The sequence below is a fragment of the Rhinoraja longicauda genome, chromosome 31 (genome assembly GCF_053455715.1).
Source record: "Rhinoraja longicauda isolate Sanriku21f chromosome 31, sRhiLon1.1, whole genome shotgun sequence".
NCBI lineage: Eukaryota > Metazoa > Chordata > Chondrichthyes > Rajiformes > Arhynchobatidae > Rhinoraja > Rhinoraja longicauda.
Window position 1 is genome coordinate 28,407,457 of NC_135983.1, and position 27,614 is coordinate 28,435,070.

Below are 27,614 nucleotides of genomic sequence, written 5' to 3' on the forward strand. Positions count from 1 at the left end.
TGTTAAAAGTCCGATTGAAGACATCCTCAAATACCCCTCCCAGCTGTGCCAGGTTTCTGGCTGAGTGTTTGCCCCCTTTCTATAGGAGATGATCTGTGCAATGTTCGGAGGGATGTAATTTGTCCATAAAAAAGGATCAACAAGATTTTTTAAATTATGTTTTGTTTATTGACTCATTTGACCATTCCGGTACTCCACATGAAACGCTGGAGTAACTCAGCGGGTCAGACAGCATCTCTGGACAAAAAGGATGGGTGCCGTGTCAGATCTGTTGAAACGGTCTGAAGGGTCTCGACCCGAAATGTCTCCCATCCTTTTTCTTCGCCATTCAATCATGGCTGATCTATCTTTCCCTCTCTACCTCATTCTCCTGGTTCAATCAAGAACCTATCCATCTCCACCTTAAAAATATCCATTGACTTGGCCTCCACAGTCTTCTGTGGCAATGAATTCCACAGATTCACCACCCTTTGGCTAAAGAAATTCCTCCTCATCTGCTTCCTAAAGGTACGTCCTTTAATTCTGAGGCTGTGGCCTCTAGTCCTAGACTCTCGCACTAGTGGAAACATCCTCTCCACATCCACTCTATCCAAGTCTTTCACTATTCGGTATGTTTCAATGAGGTCCCCCCTCATCCTTCTAAACTCCAGCGAGCACAGGCCCAGTGCCGACACACCGCCTGCTACCTTGTGACTGGTGGGAGGAGTAGTGTGTGAGGGAGAGGTGCCCTTACATTCTCACTGATGCAGAGCTCCAGCCTCCCCTCCTGGACCACGTAGATGCTGTCATCCAGTTCACCCGGTCGGAAAATGTACTCCCCTTCGTGAACCTGGACGAAGAACATGTGTTTACACAGCTCCAGGAACAGGGGCTTCTCAAAGTGTCCCAACACCCTGAAAGCACAAAGGACAACACATTTAGCACAGCAGCAGATACTATCAATGCAGAAACAAAGAACTGCAAACGAAATGTGTAGGAAGGAACTGCAGATGCTGGCTACATCCAATATCGACACAAAACGCTGGAGTAACTCAGCGGGTCGGGCAGCATCTCTGGAGAGAAGGAATGGGTGACGTTTTGGGTCGACACATTGCTTCAGAAGAAGGGTCTCGGCCCGGAATGTCAGCCATCCCTTCTCTCCAGAGATGCCGTCTGTCTTGCTGTTATTCCAGCATTTTGTGTCTATATTCAAAGAACTGCAGAATGCTGGTTTATACCACAGATAGACACAGAGTGTTGGAATAACCCAGCCGCTCAGGCAGAAAAAAGGATGGATGATGTTTCGGGTCGGGACCCTTCCTCTTTCTCCAGAGATGCTGTCTAAATCGCTGAGTTACTCCAGCACTGTCTCTATCTATACTATCAATGAATATCAGCTCTGATGATATCTGTGCAAAATCATATAGAAAGGCAGATTTGCATTTAAACTTAGTTTTAGAGATACAGCACAGAAACAGGCCCCACAGGGTATAGGATAATTGGGTTCTGTAAACTGCCCCTAGTGTGTTGGATTCAAAAGTGGGATAACCTAGAACCTGGGTTTGGCACGATATAGGCATGATATCCCAGTGGTGTAGGAAAAGAAATCTGCAAATGCTGGTTTAAATGGAAGGTAGACATAAAATGCTGGAGTAACTCAGCGGATCAGGCAGCATCTCGGGAGAGAAGGAATGGGTGACGTTTCAGGTTGAGACCCTTCTTCAGACTGATGTCAGGGGAGTTACTGCAGCGTTTTGTGTCTATATGTCCCAGTGGTGGACGCATTGAGAAGGGGCACTAGTCTCATGGGCTGGGTAGCCCTGTGACCAGCTGTTGTGCTGACAACTGGCTGTGCACAGAACAATAAACGCAGCACGCACTGGAACAAATACTGTCAGCTCAATGGCTTGTTGATATTGCAGTGCCAAATGTGAGTATTCTAAACTTGACTTCTGTGAGTTGTCTTTCTGTGACAAGCTGGCCTTGGATGACGTATAGCTGGATTATTTCTATCGCCAGGGGTCTCTATTGCCATAGTTAATGTCAACTATACATCAGAGTCCGGCAATTTCCCAGTTATGGCTCCATGAATCGTGAATAAGGTTTACAACATGAGCACAGTGTTGAATATTCCAAGAGTCAGATCACACAGTGCGGCACGGTGGCGCAACGGTAGAGTTGCTGCCTCACAGCGCCAGAGACCCGAGTTCCATCCAGATTACGGGTGCTGTCTGTACAGAGCATGTACGTTCTCCCTGTGACCGCGTGGGGTTTCTCCGGGTGCTCCACATTCCTCTCACATCCAAAGTCGTGCAGGTTTGCAAGTTAATTGGCTTTGGTAAAAAAACTATTGTAAATGGTCCTTAGTGTGTAGGACGTTGCTCGTATACGGGGTGATCACTGGTTGGCGTGGACTCGGCGGGCTGAAGGGCCCGTTCTGTGCTGTATCTCTGAACTAAACTGAAGAGTCACGTTGCACCAGTGTTGAGCGAGGCAATTGCTTGTCAGTTTCTATGGCCTCCCGCACTGTGTCCAGCGGCCTGTGTTCTCAGAGAGACAGTGGTGTCTGATTACTGTGTAGACCCTCCGTCCGTTAATCTGTCATAACGGCGTCTGTAATAATGAGGACAGACTGTATCTGGAAGTCTTCTTCTTCTCCTCGTGTCCACAACATGCTAGATATTGTGTTTCAGTCAAAACTCTTAGCAATATCATTGTTCTCTGCGAGGTGCTCAGCTTTGCATTTGTGCTCCAATAGAGGACGTCTCAATAGATGCTCCATAGTTTGTGGTTCAGTGCCAGCTATGCAGATGATGTCTTCAGTGTCTATATAACCCCATTGGTGAGAGTGGCTTTACAACGACCAGTACCAGCTCTCAGTCTGTTGAGGCATCTCCATTCAGCCCAGCTTGATGCAGCCCACAGGAGGAAGCTCTTCCTTGGCCCTTGTGGACATGGATGTTGTTGATGGGAGATTGGCTAGTGTTTGGAAGTAAGACATCTATGCTTGAAGCTCGGCTGACAGTAACAAAGGCCAACACTCGTTTCATTTTGTGCTTTGCTCCCATCTGATGAAAGACTAGTTTAGTTTAGAGATACAGCGCGGAAACAGGCCCTTCAGCCAACAGAATCCGTGCCGGCCAGCAATCCCCGTACACTAACACTATCCAACACACACTAGGCATTTATACCAAGCCAATTAACCTACAAATCTGTACGTCTTGGGAGTGAGGGAGGAAAGCGAAGATCTCAGATGAAACCCACGCGGTCACGGGGAGAACGTACAAACTCCCTACAGACAGCACGGTGGTCGGGATCGAACCCTGGGCCCCTGGCGCTGCAAGCACTGTAAGGCAGCAACTCTGCCGCTGCGCCACCTTGTTATCACCAACGTTAGTAATGAAGGAGACAAGGCGTTGCATTGGGGGAGTCAGACACAAATTGGGACGGTACAGCATTGGTTGAATGAAAACAGCTGAGAATCATCACAAACATGAATCCCGACACCTCGTGGACTCAAGGTTCCCCCGCTCCTTGTCCATTACCTCACGTTCTTCAGCATGTAAAGAACCTCTGAGGGCAAGTGGGAGTTTTTCACATCAAACTCCGTCAGATCAGCCTCAAGAAGGGAAGAGGGCGGCTCCTTTGGCTGCAGTATGGGAGGATCCTTCTTCAGCCGCAGTATCCTGCAGAGAGCACAAGTCAACCGTGTAAACACTCCGAGTAAACGCACACCTCCTTACTCATTTTGCTTCCAGTTTGATGGGGTACCGTTCCGGCAACATGATTATGGGTTGAGTAAACTGAACATCAATACAATAGTTAACATCATTAACTCTTAATGTGTTCCTGCATTCAGTACAGAAACTCTTGGCACAGTAAGGCCCCTTGGATTTACACTCGCTCACAACCATTGCACTCTGTTCCAACACGCTGTTCAGAATTCTGACCTAAATGAGTGCATTTGAGGCTATTTGATAAAAAAAGGGTCCGTGGCTAATTTTGAGGCAACGGGCATTTGCCTCACCAGAGGAATAAAATAATATCTCAATAATAGAAACAAGACCAGAAATACTGGAATCTGGAGCAATAAATAAACTGAAGACAGACCAAAAAGAATGGAGTAACTCAGCGGTTCAGGCAGCATCTCTGGAGAGAAGGAACGGGGTCGAGACCCTTCTTCGTCACCCGTTCCTTCTCTCCAGAGATGCTGCCTGACCCGCTGAGTTACTCCAGCACTTTATGAGTATCTTCAGGACTTTCAGAAAGCCTTCGACAAAGTCCCACATAGGAGATTAGTGGGCAAAATTAGAGCACATGGTATTGGGGGTATGGTACTGACATGGATAGAAAATTGGTTGACAGACAGAAAGCAAAGAGTGGGGATAAATGGGTCCCTTTCGGAATGGCAGGCAGTGACCAATAGGGTACCACAAGGTTCGGTGCTGGGGCCCCAGCTATTTACGATATACATTAATGACTTAGATGAAGGGATTAAAAGTACCATTAGCAAATTTGCAGATGATACTAAGCTGAGGGGTAGTGTGAATTGTGAGGAAGATGCAATAAGGCTGCAGGGTGACTTGGACAGGTTGTGTGAGTGGGCGGATACATGGCAGATGCAGTTTAATGTAGATAAGTGTGAGGTTATTCACTTTGGAAGTAAGAATAGAAAGGCAGATTATTATCTGAATGGTGTCAAGTTAGGAAGAGGGGATGTTCAACGAGATCTGGGTGTCCTAGTGCATCAGTCACTGAAAGGAAGCATGCAGGTACAGCAGGCAGTGAAGAAAGCCAATGGAATGTTGGCCTTCATAACAAGAGGAGGGACAAGAGGAGTTGAGTATAGGAGCAAAGAGGTCCTTCTACAGTTGTACCGGGCCCTGGTGAGACCGCACCTGGAGTACTGTGTGCAGTTTTGGTCTCCAAATTTGAGGAAGGATATTCTTGCTATTGAGGGCGTGCAGCATAGGTTCACTAGGTTAATTCCCGGAATGGCGGGACTGTCGTATGTTGAAAGGCTGGAGCAATTAGGCTTGTATACACTGGAATTTAGAAGGATGAGGGGGGATCTTATTGAAACATATAAGATAATTAGGGGATTGGACACATTAGAGGCAGGAAACATGTTCCCAATGTTGGGGGAGTCCAGAACAAGGGGCCACAGTTTAAGAATAAGGGGTAGGCCATTTAGAACGGAGATGAGGAAGAACTTTTTCAGTCAGAGAGTGGTGAAGGTGTGGAATTCTTTGCCTCAGAAGGCAGTGGAGGCCAGTTCGTTGGATGCTTTCAAGAGAGAGCTGGATAGAGCTCTTAAGGATAGCGGAGTGAGGGGGTATGGGGAGAAGGCAGGAACGGGGTACTGATTGAGAGTGATCAGCCATGATCGCATTGAATGGCGGTGCTGGCTCGAAGGGCTGAATGGCCTACTCCTGCACCTATTGTCTATTGTCTATTAAATCAGCATCTGCAGTTCCTTCCTACCCAATAAACAAACTGCTGGAGGGACGCACTTGATTAGGCAACATTTATGGAGGGAAAGAGATAGTCAACATCGCAACTTGAGTCACAAGTTCACAAGTTATAGGGGTAGAATTAGGCCATTCAGCCCATCGAGTCCACTCCGCCATTCAATCATGGCTGATCTCTGCCTCCTAATCCCATTTTCCTGCCTTCTCCCCATAACCCTTGACACCTGTTCTAATCAAGAATTTGTCTATCTCTGCCCTAAAAATACCACTGACTTGGCCTCCACAGCCCACTGTGGCCACGGGTTCCACGGGTTGACTAAAGAAGTTCTTCCTCACCTCCTTTCTAAAAGAGTGGCCTTTAATTCTGAGGCTGTGACCTCTGGTCCTAGACTCTCCCACCAGTGGAAACATCCTCTCCACATCCACTCTATCTATGCCATTCATTATTCTGTACGTTTCATTGAGGTCCCCCTCATCCTTCTAAACTCCAGCGAGTACAGGCCCAGTGCCGTCAAACGCTCATCATTTGCTCACCCACTCATTCCTGGAGTCCGTGAATCGAGATTGCACCACAACATTTGCCTGGCTTTCAGTCACTTGCATACAGGGGGATTGCAAGCCCCTTTGATCCTCAACACCCCCACCCTGCTTTTCTGTTTGTGAAACGTTGGTGGCCTCACTCTTACCCACCTCATTTTCTAGCTGTCACATTCTCGCCCACTCGTTCACCCGCACGCATCCTCTTAAAGCCCCTTTACATCCTCCTCAGTATTCAGAATCACAACTAATTTTGGAACATCAAATAAAACGTGGAAACATGACAATTGATCCCTCAGTCAAATCGTTATTTTAGATGTAGCTGGGACACACACACACACACACACACACACACAGGTACTCATTAGACACCAGCTGCCAAATAGCTTATTACAACTCTTGGCTGTCAATCAGAGCCATTCAGCGTGGAAAGTGGCCCTTCGGCCCTTCTTGCCCACATGTCCCATCTATACTAGAATAGCAGCACACACTTGAAGTACATCAAGGCCTTGAAATGGCTTCCTCTGGTCCAGAAACCAAATCTGGCAGAGGGTAAACTCAGGTAGGGAAAGTGCTGCAAATACTTAAATCAGGTAGCATCAGCAGAGAGCAAAATAAAGGCAATGTTTCAAGTCAATGACCGTTCATCAGAATAATTTCTCTCTCCACAGCTGGAGTCTGACCCACTGAGTAGTTCCAGCATTTCCAGTTTTCATTTAGAGCCACAGAGTGATACAGTGTGGAAACAGGTCATTTGGCCCAACTTGCCCACACCAACCAACATGTCCCATCCACACTAGTCCCACCTGCCTGCAAATGGCCCATATCCCTCTACAACTGTCCTATCCATATACCTGTCTAACTGTTTCTTAAACGGTTCTTAGTCCCTGCCTCAACTACCTCCTCTGGCAGCTTGATCCATACACCCACCACCCTTTGTGTGTAAAGGTTATCCCTCAGACTCCTATTTTCCCCTTCACCTTAAACCTATGTCCTCTGGTTCTTGATTCCCCTACTCTGGCAATTGTCAATTTTTAAAAGGTAGACACAAAATGGTGGAGTAACTCAGCTGACAGGCAGCATCTCTGGAGAGAAGGAATGGGAGACAGTGTGAAAACTGGTGTTTTAAATCGAGAAGGATACAGCATGCAGTGTGGTCGCAGGATTCGCAGATACTTGTAGAATCTGACAGGGACCGCGACCAGAACGCTCCTGCTGTGGAAGACACTCACATGGCCATCGATCCCTCTGAGAAACTCCCACCAGGTTGCGACCAACCGTGGATAACCTGGCGCAGTCTCAACAGACCGCGGGCAGGCATGGGGAGGAGTAAATCCAACATGCTGAAGTGGGGATATACTGAAGATGCGGCAGACTGCCAGTGTGGACGGGGCCTCCAGACTATGGAACATCTCCTGAGCTGTGATGCTGCACGACACACGCACTGTGAAGGATCTTGCAGAGGCCAACCACGTGGCACTAGAATTTGCTCGCTATTGGCAAACAGTTGTGTGATGACACAAAATAATAATAATGGAGAAGGAGCTACTTTATCTATTGACCAGCTGCAGGAGGAGCACAGGTGGCAGAGCAGGAGACAAGATATCATCTGCACAAATACACTAAAGGAATACACTATTTCTGTCCTTCCATTTAAACAGAGTGAGATGTTCCAAAGTTATAGGAACAAGCCCGATTAAAGATAGTCCGAGGGTCTCCAATCAAGTAGATAGTACCTCTGGGCTGCTCGCTAGCTGATAACAGGATGGTTCAGTTACCTGATAACTGTTCTTAAGTTCATAAGTTCTAGGAGGAGAATAAGGCCATTCAGCCATCACGTCTGCTCCGCCACTCAATTGTGGCCGATCTATCTCTCCCTCACTAACCCCATTCTCCTGCCTTCTCCAAGTAACCCGACACCCATTTTACCCATGACATCGAAGATAGACACAAAAAGCTGGAGTAACTCAGCAGGACAGGCAGCATCTCTGGAGAGAAGGAATAGGTGACGTTTTGGACTGAGAGTCAGGGGAGAGAGGAACAAGCGATGTAGATGGTGCTTAGGACAAAGTCATGGAAGATATCAGTCTGAAGGGCCGAGACCCGAAACGTTACCCATTCCTTCTCTCCAGAGATGCTGCCTGACCTGCTGAGTTACTCCAGCTTTTCGTGTCTGTCTTCGGTTTAAACCAGCACCTGCAGTTCTTTCCTACACATACCCATGACATCTATTAATACTAAAACAATTGACACTGTGTACCTTCTAGCCAGGTTCAGTACCTTCTGCCTCTTCCTGAACCTCTGCCGAGGCACGTTGTTCCCAACCAGGGACGAGGTGGACAACTTCACCTGCAATGTAAAGGGAGGCACCATGTTGAGCACGGCTAGAGCACACTGCACCAAGTGCAACATTCTTCACTCACCACAGCTCAAAACATCCAACCCACCACCGACTGTCCAGCAACTGGTCTGACACCTTTAATCCGGACAAAGTTACCAGAGCGCACTTGAAATCCCCCGACCCCCCCCCCACCCCTCCGAAAATGTGGCACCTCGGCCAGGCCAGGCAGCCTGATCAGGAATTTGTAGTTTAGTTTAGTGTCACGTGTACCGAGGTACAGTGAAAAGCTTTTTTTGTGGCGTGCTAACCAGTCAGTTGAAGGACTACACATGATTACAATCGAGCCGTCCACTGTGTACAGATACACGATAGAGAATAACTATTAGTGCAAGATAAAGTCTGAGTAGAGATTTCAAGGGTCATCAATGAGGAGGACGATGGTATCACAAAATGCTGGAGTAACTCAGCAGGTCAGGCAGCATCTAGCAGAGAAGGAATGGGTGACGTTTCGGGTTGAAGAAGGGTCTGGACCCAAAACATCACCCATTCCTTCTCTCCTAGATGCTGCCTGACCTGCTGAGTTACTCCAGCATCTTTTGATACCTTCGATTTATACAAGCATCTGCAGTTATTTTCCTACACATATCAATGAGGTAGACAGTAGTTCAGCACTGCTCTCTAGTTGTGGTAGGATGGTTCAATTGCCTGATAACAGCTGGGAAGAAACTGTCCCTGAATCTGGAGGTGTGGGTTTACACACTTCTATTCCTTTTGCCCGATGGGAGAGGGGAGAAGTGGCCGGGATGGTCTGTTAGGATCTGGGCTGATAATTGTTCATAAGGTCATAAATTCTAGGAGCAGAATTAGGCCATTCGGCCCTTCAAGTCTGCTCCACCACTCAATCGTGGCTGATCTATCTTTCCCTCTCAACCCCATTCGCCTGCCTTCTCCTCATAGGAAGAATGGGAAGAAGCTGTCCCTGAATCTGGCGTTGTGTGTTTCCACACTTCTGTACCTTCTGCCTAATGGAAAGGAGTGACCGGGCCGAGTCTGGCCCTTGATTACATCCTTGGCCTGGATAGAGTGGATGTGCAGAGGATGTTTCCACTAGTCAGAGAGTCAAGGACCAGAGAGCACAGCCTCAGAATAAAAGGACGTACCTTTAGAAAGGACGAGTAGGAATTTCTTTAGCCAGGGGGTGGTGAATCTGTGGAATGCATTGCCACAGAAGGCTGTGGAGGCCAGGTCAATGGATATTTTTATGACAGAGACTGATTAGTACGGGTGTCGGGGCTATGGGGAGAAGGCAGGAGAAGGAGAGATAGATCAGCCATGATTGAATGGGGGGGTGGGCTGGTGGAACCCAGTGGCCCTCCAGCGGCCAGGCGTTTCACGATTCGGTATGTTTCAATGAGGTCCCCCCCTCATCCTTCTAAACCAGCGAGTACAGGCCCAGTGCCGTCAAACGCTCATCATATGTTAACCCACTCGTTCTCGGGATCATTCTCATAAACCTCCTCTGGACCCTCCCCCATCCTTCCTCAGACAAGAGGCCCAAAACTGCTCACAATACTCCAAATGGGGCCTGACCAGCGCCTTCACTGAGGGTCTGCCATTCCCCCACAGTTTCAGTTCCATCACATTACACTGAACTTCAGCGCTCATTGGTGAGGATCCAGCGCCACCTTCAGGTACTAATGACCTGGTGCGCAGATGCTGTGAATAATGTGGAGTCGGAAGGAACTGCAGATACTGGGATACACAGAAGATAGACACAAAATGCTGGAGTAACTAAGTGGGACAGGCAGCATCTGTGTGACGTTTTGGGTCGAGACCCTTCTTCAGACTGATCACTATAAATGGCTCGATTATAATCACGTTTCCTTCCGTTGACTGGTTGGCACGCAACAAAAGCTTTTCGCTGGACCTCGGTACACGTGACAATAAACTAAACTGAATAAACTAAACAGAAACTGAAACACCACACACAGAATGCATAAACAGAACATAGACAAAAAATAGACGTTTCGGGTCAAAACTCTTCTTCAGACCCAAAACATCACCCATTCCTTCTCTCCAGAGATGCTGCCCGTCCCACTGAGTTACTCCAGCATTTTGTGTCTGTCTTCAGTGTAAACCAGCAGATCCTTCCTACACATAAACAAAAGATATCTGTCCCGACCCAGTGCACAGCAACATCAGAGTAGGTGTGGGAACAGTGAAGGAATAGACCTCGTAGAGGCATGAAAAAGAGAAATATTAACCTTCACGTTTAGTTTCGTTTAGTTTAGAGATACAGCACGGAAACAGCCCAGTCGGCCTACCTAGTCCTCGCCGATCCCCGTACACTAACACCGTCCTACACACTAGGGACAACTTACAATTTTAGTGAAGCCAATTAACCTACAAACCCATAAGTCTTGGAGTGTGGGAGGAAACCAGAGCACCCGGGTAAAAACCCACGCAGTCACAGGGAAAACGAACAAACTCCGCACAGACAGCCCCCGCAGTCAGGATTGAACCAGAGTCTCTGTCGCTGTGAGGCAGCAAATCTACCGTTGCTAGACGCAAAATGCTGGAGTAATTCAGCGGGACAGGCAGCATCTCTGGAGAGAAGGAATGGGTGACGTTTCGGATCGAGACTCTTCTTCAGACTCATCTACCGCTGCGCCGCCCAGAGTGATGGGAAATCAAATAAGTACACAGGTTGATCAGTGTGCATGTTTCAACCCAACGTTGTTTGAAGTCTAAATCTCATTACCTTTCTCATGATCTTGCGTCCGTAGAACATGACTTTGTCTCTCTTTCGGAACCTGTATCTGGGAACATCCTGCTGCTGTTGCCCTGCAAGAGAAATCAAAACCATGAAGGCGAGCAAGTTAACTACAACGTAAATGGGCGGCACGGTGGCGCAGCGGTAGAGTTGCTGCCTCAGAGTGTCAGAGACTAGGGTTCAATTCTGACTATGGGTGCTGTCTGTATGGAGTTTGTACGTTCTCCCCGTGACCTGCGTGGGTTTTCTCCGGGTGCTCTGGTTTCCACCCACACTCCAAGGATGTACAGGTTTGCAGGTTAACTGGCTTGGTATAAATGTACATTTTCCCCAGTGTGTGTAGGATAATGTCACCGTGAATGAATGAATGTTATTTTGTTATCACGTGACATGTCACAGTAAGATTCTCTGTTTTCCATACCCAAGGTCACCAAATATTGGGTGCCGCCAAAGCTACAAATATTCCGTTTAGCTCTCAATGGTCCCCCTTTAATGCGGGTGATCGCTGGTCGGCACGGACTCGGTGAGCCGAAGTGCCCGTTTCCGCGCTGTATCTCTAAACTAAAACTAAACTAAAAATCTAAAGGACAACTTTCTTAATCGTTAAAATGTCCCTGCTGTTAAACTGCATTAGCCCTCCCGAGAGAGAATGAAAATCTCAGGAGTCCTGTCCTTGTCCACACTGGGATCGTTCTCCACGCTGACACCAAGGAGTTCTTTAACAGCTTTGATAATCACACATCTCGCTGGCACTACAAATAGGGGATTGCTCTTTGGAAAACCAAGAAAGAGCCACTGCAATTTCCTGGTATCTCATTTATCTTCCCATCTACCCCACTAAAAAAATATTTGGTCTTATACCTCCTGGCCTGTCCAGTCTGGCTGGCCAAACTTCATCGATCATTAGTGTGTCACGTGCATCAGAGAGGAGCACGTAGGACCTCTGTTGAATAGAAGGTCCTAATCCCTCAGGAATGCCCTAACTCATCAGCTAAGATTATGCAATCAAATGGTGGGAGGAAACAGGAGCACCTGGAGAAAACCCACACAGTCACAGGAGGAACGTACAAACTCCGTACAGACAGCACCCATAGTCAGGATGGAACCCGGGTCCCTGGCGCTGTGAGGCAGCAGCTATACCGCTGCGCCACCATGCCGCCCTTGTTCCAGCAGGCCAAGTAGGAAGGTCAAATTTAGGTCAAGATCTTTAAAGGCCTGGGCGGTTGCATTATTTATCCACTTTCCTTTTACCATTTGTGCATGTGCTTGCTCCCATAAAAGCCTGCCGCTCACACAGAGCCAGTCCACTGCCCAAACCCGATGCAATGGACAAGCTGGGCTGACCCTGTGTGTCAAGCATCCTCCTTCAAAGGCAAGCAGTCTGTGAATGGTGATGAGGACTAGGGATGCTGTACATCCCCTGGAATGCACTGATGCGCACGCAGTGGCATTGTGGTGCAGCTGGTAAAGCTGCTGCCTAGCAGCTCCCTTGCAGTTCCAGGTTCAATCCTGGCCCCTGATGCTGACTGGAGTGTCCACACATTCCCTGCGTACAAACTCCACGAAGCACACCAGGCTGGGACTGTCCACACTTGCCCTGTGTACAAACTCTACGAAGCACACCAGGCTGGGACTGTCCACACTTGCCCTGCGTACAAACTCTACGAAGCACACCAGGCTGGGAGTTTCCTCCCACATCCCAAAGATATGTGGGCTGGCAAGTTAATTGGCAGCTATCATTTGTCCTTTGTGTGAGGCTGAGTGGTGGAATCTGGGCTGGCAGAGGCTTGGGGAGAGCGAGTGCTGAGAGGAATAAAAAGGGACGGGTACCAAAAGGTGATTGATGGTTGGGAGAGACTTGTGGGCCAACGGAACCATTTACACACGACCAATGGTCAATGGTGATCAATGGTTTCTTTATTGTCAGGTGTACCAGGTACAGTGAAATATATATTTCTGCTTACAGATCCGCAAGACTATCCCCGTACATAAGCACGTACATGAACCCCAATCCTGTGGGTTTTCTCCGGGTGCTCCGGTCTCCTCCCACTTCCCAAAAACATGCAGGGTTAATTGGCTTCAGTAAATAGTCCCTAGTGTGTAGGGTAGAACTGGTGTACAGGTGATCGCTGGTCAGCAACAACTCGCTGGGCCAAAGGGCATGTTTCCACGCTGTATCGCTAAACTAAACTCTAATTAGAACTAGATAGACACGAAATGCTGGAGTAACTTAGTGGGTCAGGCAGCATCTTGGGAGAAAAGGGATGAGTGACGTTTCGAGTCGAGACCCTTCTTCAGTCTGAAGAAGGGTCTCGACCCGAAACGTCATGCATTCCTTCTCTCCCGAGATGCTGCCTGCCCCGCTGAGATACTCCAGCATTTTGTGTCTACCTTCGATTTAAACCAACATCTGCAGTTTTTCTCCTACACATCTAATTAGAACCAAATTGTTATTTAAACTCATTTGTCTTGGTTTCTCCCTTTCCCTTTTATGGCGGCTGAGGTTTTAACGTGACCTCCTGTACAATGATCACAGCACCAAATTCAAAGACCTTACAACACAACCAATAATTCCCTTAGTGTACTTACCTGTTGTTTGACCAGAATCTCTCCAGATCAGAAACTTGTTAATTCTGGTCATTTTATAATTTACTCTTCCACCATATGCTGATACAGCACCTGCAAGCTCCCACTGCCCTCCACATTTACAATATCTTACCAGCCTTCTCCAATGGTATAAAGCAAAGTGAAAAATTCAACAATTTTGCTGTGCCCATATTTTTTTAATACACAAATTGGTGTCAAATGTCCCATATAAAGCTGGAGGCCCGAGGCAAACAGGACACAGGAGGATAGAAGGTCACTACCCAGCAGCAACGCCACTCTTCTTGAACAAGAGTACAACTGGCTGCATGAATCTGCACACTAAACACCATAGGATTGATTAGCTGTGATTGATTGATTGATTGAAAGATGCAGCATGGAAACAGATCCTTCGGCCCACCGAGTCCACACTGACCATCGGTCACTCGTTCACACTTGTTCTATTTTATCCCTCTTAGAGTCATACAGTGTGGAAACAGGCGCTTCGGTCCAACTTGCCCACATCGGCCATCATGTCCCAGCTATACTAGTCCCACCTGCCTGTGTTTGATCCATAACCCTTCCAAACCGGTCCTATCCAAGCATTATAGAGGTCAATTAACCTACAAACCCACATGCCTTTGGGATGGGGGGGGGAGGAAACTCATGCGGTCACAGGGAGAACATGCAAACTCCACAGAGACAGCACCCGAGGTCAGGATCGAACCCAGGTGTCCGATGCTGTGAGACTACAACTATACCAGCTGTGTCACCCAATGCCACTTGTAAAGACCTTCACTATTTTAGTTTAGTTTAGAGATACAGCACAGAAACAGGCCCTTTCGGCCCACACGGTCCGCGCCGACCAGCGATCCCCGCACACTAACACTATCCTATACCCACTAGGGACAATTTTTACATTTACCAAGCCAATTAACCTGTTCATCTTTGGAATGTGGGAGGAAACCGAAGATCTCGGAGGAAACCCTTGCAGGTCACGGGGAGAACGTACAAACTCTGTACAGACAGCACCCTTAGTCGGGATCGAACCCGGGTCTCCGGCACTCCATTCGCTGTAAGGCAGCAACTCTACTGCTGCGCCACCGTGCCACCCACTGTATGAATGCTAATCTCTAATCACATTGTAGTTACATGTTGTTCCCCATTTTCTTCCATTTTAATTTTGCCCATTACTTTGCTTTCTCTTTAGCCTTTGTGATCTCATCAGTTTACTCATGGGTGCAACACCACTGCTTTATATTTGAAGGGAGGAGGTGTGTATTTGCTTCACAACCCAGGTGCCATCTTAAGAGATTCTATTGCTTGCCCATAATAGTTATTCCACCTGCGCTAGTCGTCACATTTCCTGGATGAAACTCCAACAATGATTATCAGCAGCTCTGGACTATCCTAACTTTATGAAGGAGATGAGGAGGAATTTATTTTTACTTAAAGGTTGGTGAATCTGTGGAATTCATTGCCGCAGACAGTTGTGGAGGCCGTCAATGAATATTTTTAAGGCAGATAGATAGATTCTTGATTAGTGCGGGTGTCAGGGGTCATGGGGAGAAGGCAGGAGAATGGGGTTGAGAGGGAAAGATAAATCAGCCATGATTGAATGGTGGAGGAGACTTGATGGGTCGAATGACCAAATTCTATTCCCATCACAAGTTATGAACAATGTTGTGCCAGGAGGTGGGTGATTAGTTTGGAGTTACCTTCTCACTCTGTTGATATATGGTCCCAATAATTAAAGATATTCTCAGTCTACAATACTCTAACCAAGATTCAAAACTAGATGCCCCAACCACATAAGGCAGCGAGTTCAAGGTTGAAAGGAAAAGAGCTGGCTCTTCACAAATAGATATTTCTTTCTTTAACCAGACTACCTTTAAAGAGAGACACAGAATGCTAGGGTAACTCAGTGGGTCAGGCAGCATCTCTGGAGAAACTCTACTTTCAGGATGAAGGGTTCCAACCCGAAACGTCACCTATTCTTTTTTTTCAGTTTAGTTTAGAGATACCGCACCAACCAGCGATCCCCGGACACTAACGCTATCCTACATACATAGAATTTACAATTTTACCAAAGCCAATTAACCTACAAACCTGTATGTCTTTGGAGTGTGGGAGGAAACCGGAGCACCCAGAGAAAACCCACGCGGTCACGGGGAGAACGTACAAACTCCGTACAGACAGTACCCGTAGTCGGGATCAAACCCAGTCTCTGCCTCTGTGCTACCATGCCACCCTATTTTCCCCAGAGATGCTGGCTGACCTGCTGAGCTACTCCATTTTGTCTGTATCTCGGGCACAAACCAGCACCTGCAGTTCTTTCCTACACTGGTTTTAAATAGTATTGATTTCCAAGCAAACCTGAGCTTTTATTGTACACTGCAATAAAGAAACAACATCTAGACATTGGAGGAGGGCTTTCTCACTGGTCTTTATTGGTCTTCGCAATAGAGGGCTTGGTGTTCGTGGCTCAGTGCACACTCCTAGTCCCTAGCATGTTGGGGCGAGGCAATTGTATCGTCTAACTACTGATGCTCTATCACATGATGGTATGTGGTAGGTCTGCCTGCAAACACAGTGAATTGAATCACAACCGTCTCCTGCAAGGAAGAAAATTAATAAAAGTTTACTGGATTAACGGAAATCTTTTGTTTGATTTCAGGGAATTTTACTCAGTCATACAGCATTGAAACAGGCACTTTGGCACAACCTGCCCACACCGACCAACATGTCCAGTCTACACTGTTGGCTTTGACCATATCCCTCTAAACCTGAAGATAGACACAAAATGCTGAAGTAACTCAGCGGGACAGGTAGCATTTCTGGATACAAGGAATGGGTGACGTTTCAGGTTGAGACCCTTCTTCAGACCTGCAGTTCCTTCCTACACATTCCCTCTAAATGGTCCTGTCAAATTGTTTCTCAAACGTTGCGATAGTACCTGCCTCAACTACCTCCTCCAGCAGCTTGTTCTATACACCCACTACACTTTGTGTGAAAAGGTTACCCCTCAAGTTCCTATTAAATCTTTCCCCCTCACCGTAAACCTATGCCCTCTGGTCCTCGATTCCCCAACTCTTGTCAAGAGACTATGTGCATCTAGCGGATCTATTCCTCTCATGCTTTTATACACCTCTATAAGATCAGCCCTCATCGTCCTGGTTCCGAGGAATAGTCCCAGCCTGCCCAACCTCTCGCCATGGCCCACACCCTCGAGTCCTCGCAACATCCTCGTAAAACACGATTAGTTTTAGTTTAGTTTAGAGATACAGCGTGGAAACAGGCCCTTCGGCCCACCGAATCCTTGCCGACCAGCGATCCCCGCACATTAACACTATCCTACACCCACTAGGGACAATTTTTACATTTACTAAGCCAATTAACCTACAAACCTGTACGCCTTTGGAGTGTGAGAGGAAACCGAAGATCTCGGGGAGAACGTACAAACTCCATATAGACAGCACCCATAGTGGGGATGGAACCCGGGTCTCCGGCGCTGCATTCGCTGTAAGGCAGCAACTTTACCGCTGCGCCACCGTGACCATGATTAGAAATTTGAAGGGAGCTGAGATGAGGTGGGTGGTACGAGTTAGTACATCAAATGAGTCAATTAGCTCACCATTCTGATGTACTTACTTGACTGCTTCATTCTTCTAAAGATGAATAATACGATGATTACAACGATAAGAATGGCAACAAGTGCTCCAATCATCATTCCTGTTAGCTGAAAGAAATATTCAAAGAATAATATGAATATACTTGGATCACAGAGTTATTTACACACTGTACTGTGACTTTACTTTGTTCTTCGAACATCTTCTCCCTCCTCCCTGACCAATTTCTCCCCATTCCCTCAAATCAACATTTGAAGGCTGACCACTTCAACACCAGTCAAGTAGTACTTCGCACTTGAAGCTAGACACAAAATGCTGGAGTAACTCAGCAGGTCAAGCAAAATCTCTGGAGGAAAAGAATAGGTGACGTTTTGGGTCGAGAACCTTCTTCAGACTGAGAGTCAGCGGAGAGGGAAACTAGAGATATGAAGAGGTGCATAGAACAAATGAATGAAAGGTATGAAAAGAACAAATCAAAGCCAGCAACGATGATCAAGGAAAGGTAGAGCCCACAATGGTGGCTGCGGAGGTGATAAAGAGTGGATACAAACAGTAAAACTCAACAGGATGACAGTGAAACCAGTAGGAGGACTAGGGTGGGGGAGGGACGGGGAGAGGTGAAATGCAAGGGTTACTTGAAGTTAGAGAAATCAATATTCATACCGTTGGGTTGTAAGCAGCCTGAGTGACTTTGCAATTCTTTTCTTAATGTCAGAGGATGAATTCAAAAATTGTTATTACTATCATTGCGACTTTTGTCTGATCCATGCCAACTTTGAACTTTGTGGAGGTGCACACTAATGTAAAGCATGCCTGCGGGTCAATGGGCACAGTTGGAGTGTCTGGAACTCCACTCAATTGACAAGGGACAATTGGCACTCATTGCCTAGGTTGCCCCCTCGACTCAGTGCAGGCGGTGGGAGAGAGGAGGATGATGGCAAAGCTAACATCGCTGCTGGACAACGACTCCCACCCCAAGCAGGACACTGTCACTGCACTGAGTAACTCCTTCAGTGACAGACTCCTTCACCCCAAGTGCGTGAAGGAGAGATATAGGTCCTTTCTTCCTTCCCGCTGCTGTGAGACTGCACAACCAGCACTGCTCAGAGCAGACGAGTCAACAATAACAGCTAAGAACACACGGAAACAAATGACAATTTATGTATCTTTTATTTATAATGAATGATCTCTTGCTCTCTTGCTATCCACTTTGCTGCTGTAACACTGTAAATTTCCCCGGTGCGGGATGAATAAAGGAAAATATTATTAAGGAAGTAATTCAGGTAGATGGTATTAGTGTAGATGGCTGCAGTGCATGAACATGAAGGCAAGGGCTATAGATAGGACTGAAGTCTGAAGAAGGGTCTCGACCCAAAACATCACCCATTCCTTCTCTCCAGAGATGCCGCCTGTCCCGCTGAGTTACGCCAGCATTTTGTGTCTACCTATAGATAGGACTGTTAGGTGAGCTTTTGTAACATCGTCGGCGCCAAAACGTGGCGACACTTGTGTGCTGCATGGTTGAGAGTTACTGGGTTGTACGCAAAACGAAGCATTTCACTGTACCCAGTATCATTGAAAATGTACACGTCAGCTTTAAATAATGGGTATTGGCATTCTACCCAGTCATGAGAACATCATGGAACAGCAGAATGGATGAACATTCTATTGTGTAAACATGAGAGGAATAGATCGGTTAAATGCACAGAATCTTTTACCCATTGTAAGGGAATCTAGAACTAGAGGACATAGGTTTAAGGCGAGGGGAGATTTAATAGGAACCTGAGGGACAACTTTTTTTTTACAAAGGATGGCGGGTGTATGGAACGAGTTGCCGGAGGAGGAAGTTGAGGCAGGTACATTTAGACAGGTACATGGATAGAACAGGTTTAGATGGATGTAGGCCAAACACAGGCAAGTGAGACCAATGTAGATTGGGTAAGTTGGTCGGCGTGGGCAAGTTGGGCTGAAGGGCCCGTTTCCATGCTGTATCACACCAAGTGGCAGGTCAAACGGCCTCCTTTTGTGCAGCAAGACCCCAACAAACGCAAAAACAGTAACCAAAGTTCATACGTACCATGGTGGTCTGCAGTTTGTCTTCCACAAACTGCTGGACTAATGCAGGAAGGTCCCCACTAACGGGCATCCCAACCTGTGGCAATGAAGTGAAAATACTTACTTCAAAAAAGTGTCTCAGTAACTTCAAAGTTTTACAATAATTGAGCAGGAAAGCATGGTGTAATCTATAAATTCTGTTCCGTAGAGTTCTGCAGTAGAATTAGAGTCATACAGAACTGTTCCAATTTGTTTCATTGGGTTGTTTAAATTAATACTGACTAACTATTTAATTTATTGCATCGTATGGGAGGCGCATTCCCAATCTCGTTGTACCCCTGTACAATGACAATAAAGATATATTGTATTGTATTGTATTGTAATAGGCCCTTCAGCCCAACTTGTCCATGCTGATTAAAATGCCTCAACTAATCCGGTTCCATTTGACTGCATTTGGCCCATATCCCACTAAACGCTCAAAATTATTTTGTCCTTTTTTTTGGTTGCCGATTCTTTACGTTGGTCCTGTTATCATTAATTTGGGATGCATTCGGACTAACATCAAAAGCATGCATTTACAAACCATTTACATGAAGTAATACCATAAAACCTTTATATCACCCCAGTGGATGAACTGCCAAACCACTGAATGAAAACAGGGCATTCATTACTCAATGACCAATTGCAGAAACTGAAAACTTTTCTCAAAACTCAGGACTACAAGTTGGGCCAACAATTTCTCCTATCCCAAACTCTACCCCTTGGCAACATGTAGATTCACTTCTGAAGCATTTGTGACAATTCTGAATGTGAAGAAAAGCAAATTTGTGTCAATTCTGAATGTGAAAAACAAATTAAGAGAAACAAAATCATAGGCTGCCTGTGCCAGCTGGAAAACAGTTAAGCAATCTAATCCCACCTTCCAGCATTGGACCCATAGCCCTGTTGTACACGAGTTTAGTTTTGTTTAGAGATACAATGTGGAAACAAGCCCTTTGGCCCACCGAGTACCAAGCCAATTAACCTACAAACCTGTACATTGTTTGGAATGTGGGAGGAAACCGGAGCAATCCCAGGCAGGTCATGGGGAGAACGTACAAACTCCATACAGACATGCACCCATAGTCGGAATTGAACATGGATCCCTGGCGCTGTAAGGCAGCCACTCTACCGCTGTGCCACCGTGCCGCCCCTCCAAATGACCCATGCCACTCTCCAAATTCATAGCTTTATGCATAGCCCACCCTTTCAAACAGTAAGATCCACATAACTTCTGTCAACTGAATGAATTTTCTACCTTCATCTCTCTCTAATCTTTCTACCAACTATTTATACCTATAGTCCCTAGTTTTTCACTAAAGGAAATGATTCCTTCCTCTATAAAAATCTCTCAATTAAGCCTCCTCTCAATCTCCCCTACTCTCATAAAAACACTTGCCTACCCAATAAAAACCGTAACGTTGGAAATCAAACTAAAACGGAGAAGAATGGAAGTATTCAAGAGGACAGAGACTGAAATCTGATTAATGTTTCAAGCTTTCAAGGCGGATTAATCGTACTGAGAAAGGCCCGTACAACAGCCAACAAAAAATGCATTTCCTACAATCTGATGGAACTAATAAAATTCTGAGAGTCAAAATAGACCATGTTCTATTTTCTATTCCAATGGTTTATTTGGTCTCCAGTACAAGAAAGGCAAACTTTTGCAAACCTACTACACCGTGCACAGGTCTGCCACAGTGATACAATTTTACATCTCACACCACTTCCATCACCATGTGTGCACCAAGAGCTTGACCAATACCCTAGACTTGGCAGTAGTGATGTCCATGGATGATGTATAGAGAAACGGCCAAAGTACATATAACAATAACATATAACAACTACAGCATGGAAACAGGCCTGTCCGGCCCTACCAGTCCACGCCGACCATTCTCCCTGACCTAGTCTCATCTACCTGCACTCAGACCATAACCCTCCAATCCCCTCCTATCCATATACCTATCCAATTTACTCTTAAATAATAAAATCGAGCCAGCCTCCACCACTTCCACCGGAAGTCCATTCCATACAGCCACAACCCTCTGAGTAAAGAAATTCCCCCTCATATTACCCCTAAACCTTTGTCCCTCAATTCTGAAGCTATGTCCCCTTGTTGGAATCTTCCCCACTCTCAAAGGGAAAAGCCTACCCACGTCAACTCTGTCCGTCCCTCTCAAAATTTTAAAAACCTCTATCAAGTCCCCCCTCAACCTTCTACGCTCCAAAGAATAAAGACCCAACCTGTTCAACCTCTCTCTGTAGCCTAAGTGCTGAAACCCAGGCAACATTCTAGTAAATCTCCTCTGTACCCTCTCCATTTTGTCGACATCCTTCCTATAATTTGGCGACCAGAACTGCACACCATACTCCAGATTCGGCCTCACCAATGCCCTGTACAATTTCAACATTACATCCCAACTTCTATACTCGATGCTCTGATTTATAAAGGCAAGCATACCAAACGCCTTCTTCACCACCCTATCCACATGAGATTCCACCTTCAGGGAACAATGCACAGTTATTCCCAGATCCCTCTGTTCCACTGCATTCCTCAATTCCCTACCATTTACCCTGTACGTCCTATTTTGATTTGTCCTACCAAAATGCAGCACCTCACACTTATCAGCATTAAACTCCATCTGCCATCTTTCAGCCCACCCTTCCAAAAGGCCCAAGTCTCTCTGTAGACTTTGAAAATCTACCTCACTATCAACTACTCCACCTATCTTAGTATCATCTGCATATTTACTAATGCAATTTGCCACACCATCATCCAGATCATTAATGTAAATGACAAACAACAGTGGACCCAACACAGATCCTTGGGGCACTCCACTAGACACTGGCCTCCAACCTGACATACAATTGTCAACCGTTACCCTCTGGTATCTCCCATTCAGCCATTGTTGAATCCATCTTGCAACCTCACTATTAATACCCAACGATTTAACCTTCTTAATCAACCTTCCATGTGGAACCTTGTCAAATGCCTTACTGAAGTCCATATAGACAACATCCACAGCCTTGCCCTTATCAATTTCCCTGGTAACCTCTTCAAAAAATTCAAGAAGATTAGTCAAACATGACCTTCCAGGCACAAATCCATGTTGACTGTTTCTAATCAGGCCTTGATTATCCAAATAATTATATATATTGTCCCTAAGTATCTTTTCCATTAATTTTCCCACCACAGACGTCAAACTAATAGGTCTATAATTGCTAGGTTTACTTTTAGAACCTTTTTTAAACAACGGCACAACATGCGCAATGCGCCAATCTTCCGGCACCATCCCTGTTTCTAATGACGTTTGACGTACCTCAGAGCTCACGCAGCCGTCCGGTTCCTTCAATGCATCTGGAACAGAGAAACAGAGAGTTAAACTTGGCTCAGGACTAAATGTGTAGGATGGAATTGCAGATGCTGGTTAACACCAAAGATCGACACAAAATGCTAGAGTTACTGTGTGGGTCAGGCGGCATTGCTGGAGAAAAGAAATAGGTGACGTTTCGGGTCGAGACACTTCATCAGAGTCTGAAGAAGAGTCTCGACCCGAAACGTCACCTATTCCCGACCAGCTGAATTACTCCATCATTTTGTGTCTGTCTTTCACTCAGAACAAAATACTTTAGAAGGCACGGACAATAACAGGCATGATATCGCACAAATGCAAAATAATCAGCATTTCTTCAGGAAAAAGAATTGCAGCTGGTCTTTATTGGGTGCTCTTTTAAGAGTTACCCCTAAATATTTCTTCTTCCATATTCCAAGTAACAGGCCGGAGTCCCAGAGCCCTGGCAAATTCAAAACACCGAGTGGCACGGAAGTCCTGATGAGGTTGAGATCAACCGCCTCACCCAGTCTTGGCGCCACATTGCCGGAGGGACTTCTGGGGGTGGGGGGGATTTGTCCAGACTAAAGGGGGGGGGGACCACCAGTTGCCGGAAAAGACTATACATTATTACAATCAAGCCATCCACAATATACAGATATAGGATAAAGGATGTGTACTGCTTAGTTGCAAGATAACGTCCAGTAAAGTCCAATTAAAGATAGTGCAAGGCTCTCCAATGTGCTAGATGGTAGGTCAGGACCACTCTCTAGTTGTTGATCGGGTGGTTCAGCTGCCTGATAACAGCTTGGAAGAAACTGTCAGCCTGATGGGAGAGAGGAGAAGGAGTGTCCATGAGGAGTCAAGGGTCCTTGATTACGCTGCTGGCCTTGCTGAGGCAGCGTAACTTGTAGATGGAGTCAATTTATTCCTCGGAACGTGAAGCTTGCAACCATCTCTATTTGGGCGCCATCAATATATACCAGGGTGTGTATGTACTGCTTCACTTCCTTCAGGGCTTAATATTCACACAACAAATTCCACTAATGTTCAAATCCATTAGGGGCATATTGCTTCAGCTAGCATGATAAGAAACACACTTAAAGATTAAATTAAGAAAGCAGTTAAATCTCCCTCATAATTTAGTTTAATTAGATTCCTTTTTTAAATCATTACTCAAAGTAAATTTAATAACTAATGCCATACAATTAACCTAATCAGTTATATTTTGGTCATGAACTCTTTAAAAAAGATGAAAAGCACATTGCTGTAATCTCAGAAGTAGTTTTCACATGCTTGGGCTCCCCTCTAGTAATTCTTCATTGATATCTTAATCAAATTATTGATTACAATTATTTGCTTTAGGTACTCATGCTTATTAATTTTCTTGGATTATTTTAAAAGTGGATAATAATCATTGCCAAACGGCAAGTAACCAAGTGTAGAAAGATACAGATGAGTTCATGTTTTTTTCCAACATTTATGAATCTATGCCAGTTTATTAATGTTTTTGCTTTGTGCAGCATGGAAACAGGCAGTATATCCACTCTGGCCATCAAGCCCCCATCTATACTAATACCGATTCCACCACCGATTTTCCGGCAACTGGTGCCCCCCCCCCCCCCGTCCGGACAAATCCCCTTCCCCCCCCCAACCCTCCGGAAGTCCCCACGACAATGTGGCGCCAAGACTGGGTGAGGCGGTTGATCTCAACCTCATCAGGACTTCCGCGCCAATCGGTGGGTTGAATTTGCCAGGGCTCTGGAACTCCAGCCTGTCCCGAGCCGGCAGATCCATTCCCATAGCCGACTTCCGCGGTTGCTTGGCAGGTCAAATTTGGTGTCAGCGGCCTGGGCTGTGGAACTCCAGCCCAGCCGGAGCCAGCAGATCCGTTCCCATAGCCTTAGCCGAGAACGTTCCGAGTCTTTGCAATTCTCAGCGCTTCCTCAAAGCAACGTTCTACATCGACTAGTATTGAGTCATTAACCAAGGGTGTCAGGGTTATGGGAAGAAAGTAAGACAATGGGGTTGTGAGGGAAAGATAGATCAGCCATGGTGGAGTAGACTTGATGGCCCGAATGGTCTAATTCAGCTCCTATAACCTATGAACCTATGAGTAGGGGCAGTAGGTGGCACTCAAGTCTTTATTGTAGACTCTCGGACTATCTTTACTCAGACTTTACTGGACTTTATCTTGCACTAAACACTATTCCCTTTATCATGTATCTGTACATTGTGGATGACTCGATTGTAATCATGTAGTCTTTCCATTGACTGATAAGCAACTGAAGCTTTACACTGTACACATGACAATAAACTAAATTAAATGAGATCTGAATAATAAAATTGAGTTTCTTACAATCTAGTATTTACACAATTGCGTCTGACCTCTTAACATTTGATGCAACCATGTTTCTGTACAAAATTTAGCAACACAACTGATAGCAACATGGTGTAAGATTAATTATTTATCCAATTATGAAAGACAAATCAGGCAATTTGCACAAAATCGTATAATCCACCACGAACCTTCATCAGTGATCATTTCCATACTCAAGTCAAAAACAAAACATTACACAATGGTAGTTTATTTATGTCATTGTACAGCTTCTTCACTATCTCCCCCCCCCCCCCCCCCCCATCATTTAGCTGGACAATGTTCCATGTTAACAACAACCACCGATGAGACCAGAAGCACTCTGCTGCATCATTCCAGGTGGGAATACGGTGATCGTCATCAGCATATTCAACCACAGCACCATTAATGGAAACCAGCACACCCAATGCTTCTAGCATTCTCCACAGGATAGATTTAGACAGATATGGGCCAAACGCAGGCAGGTGGGAATAGTGTAGGTGGGGCATGTTGGTCGGTGTGGGCAAGGGACCTGTTTCCACGCTGTACAACTCTATGACGATGATACAAAGCTAGGTGGCAGTGTGAACTGTGAGGAAGATGCTATGAGGTTGCAGGGTGACTTGGACAGGTTGTTGGAGTGGGCGGATGCATGGCAGATGCAGTTTAATGTGGATAAGTGTGAGGTTATCCACTTTGGTGGTAAGAATAGGAAGGCAGATTATTATTTGAATGGTGTCAAGTTAGGAAAAGGGGACGTACAACGTGATCTGGGTGTCTTAGTGCGTCAGTCACTGAAAGGAAGCATGCAGGTACAGCAGGCAGTGAAGAAAGCCAATGGAATGTTGGCATTCGTAACAAGAGGAGTTGAGTAAAGGAGCAAAGAGGTCCTTCTGCAGTTGTACAGGGCCCTAGTGAGACCGCACCTGGAGTACTGTGTGCAGTTTTGGTCTCCAAATTTGAGGAAGGATATTCTTGCTATTGAAGGCGTGCAGCGTAGGTTTACTAGGTTAATTCCTGGAATGGCGGGACTGTCATATGTTGAAAGACTAGAGCGACTAGGTTTGTATACACTGGAATTTAGAAGGATGAGAGGGGATCTTAACGAAACGTATAAGATTATTAAGGGGTTGGACATGTTAGAGGCAGGAAACATGTTCCCAATGTTGGGGGAGTCCAGAATCAGGGGCCACAGTTTAAGAATAAGGGGTAGGCCATTTAGAACAGAGATGAGGAAAAACTATTTTAGTCAGAGAGTTGTGAATCTGTGGAATTCTCTGCCTCAGAGGGCAGTGGAGGCCAATTCTCTGAATACATTCAAGAGAGAGCTAGATAGAGCTCTTAAGGATAGCGGAGTCAGGGGGTATGGGGAGAAAGCAGGAACGGGGTACTGATGGAGAATGATCAGCCATGATCACATTGAATGGCGGTGCTAGCTCGAAGGGCCGAATGGCCTACTCCTGCACCTATTGTCTATTGTCTATGACGCCCCATCATAAGATCATAAGTAATAGTAGTAGAATTAAGCCATTCGGCCCATCAAGTCTACTCCGCCATTCAATCATGGCTGATCTATCTCTCCCTCCTAACCCCATTCTCCTGCCTTCTCCCCATAACTTCTGACACCTGTACTAATCAAGAATCTATCGATCTCTGCCTTAAATATATCCACTGACTTTGCCTCCACAGCCTTCTGTGGCAAAGAATTCCACAGATTCACCATCCCCTGACTAAAGAAATTCCTCCTCATCTCCTTCCTAAAAGAACGTCCTTTAATTCTGAGGCAGTGCTCTCGAGTCCTAGACTCTCCCACTAGTGGACACATCCTCTCCATATCCACTCTATCCAAGCATTTCACTATTCTGTCACCTTGAGAGCAATTAAGCCAGCGGTTTATGCATCTTCTCTCACAGTAGTGTTTGCAGCAAGTTACTGACCAACATACAAAATCATTAGCAAACACCCTAGTTACTGATATGGAAAGCACAGGATCCATATGTCCTGTCAAATGAGAAGTTAACACCATTTTTCTCTTCATCGATGCTGCCGGACCTGCTGAGTATTTCCAACAGTTTCTGTTTTATATCAGATTTCCAGCATCTGCATATTTTGCTTTTAAATTGATTCTCTGGCATGAGAATACCACCACTTGAAGATCCCCCTATTTACAGACCACAGTGACTTAGAAATAGATCAAATGTCCATCTAAAATATATCTTAGGACATCCTTCCCAATTGCACCATGCGAATACCTTCACAAGTAGGATCACAGAGTTGAGAAGGCCATTTACGACTACTTCCCAAGGAGATGGACAATAAATGAATGAATAAGTTTATTGGCCAAGTACGTACACATACAAGGAATGTGCCCTGCTCCTTTCGCAAGTAACAACACGAACATACAATAAACAATTAAGAATAAAGCATAAAACATTAAAACATTAAGAATACAACATTACGGTTTAAACATGTGAATTAAATAAACCAGAGCAAAAAGAGACTACAGACTTTTGGTTATT

General features: G+C 45.8%; 1 protein-coding gene across 1 annotated transcript in view; it reads right to left on the minus strand.

Moving 5' to 3' along the window:
* Positions 1 to 27,614, minus strand: part of pnpla7b (patatin-like phospholipase domain containing 7b) — a 153,161-nt gene that overhangs the window by 108,381 nt on the left and 17,166 nt on the right. Inside the window, exons 2-8 of the mRNA XM_078425947.1 lie at positions 22,728 to 22,765; positions 19,391 to 19,465; positions 17,336 to 17,423; positions 11,090 to 11,172; positions 8,248 to 8,336; positions 3,525 to 3,665; positions 734 to 893 (exon numbers count right to left, since the gene is read on the minus strand). Coding sequence (XP_078282073.1) covers positions 734 to 893; positions 3,525 to 3,665; positions 8,248 to 8,336; positions 11,090 to 11,172; positions 17,336 to 17,423; positions 19,391 to 19,465; positions 22,728 to 22,765 — 674 coding nt within the window. The remainder of the gene's footprint in view (positions 1 to 733; positions 894 to 3,524; positions 3,666 to 8,247; positions 8,337 to 11,089; positions 11,173 to 17,335; positions 17,424 to 19,390; positions 19,466 to 22,727; positions 22,766 to 27,614) is intronic.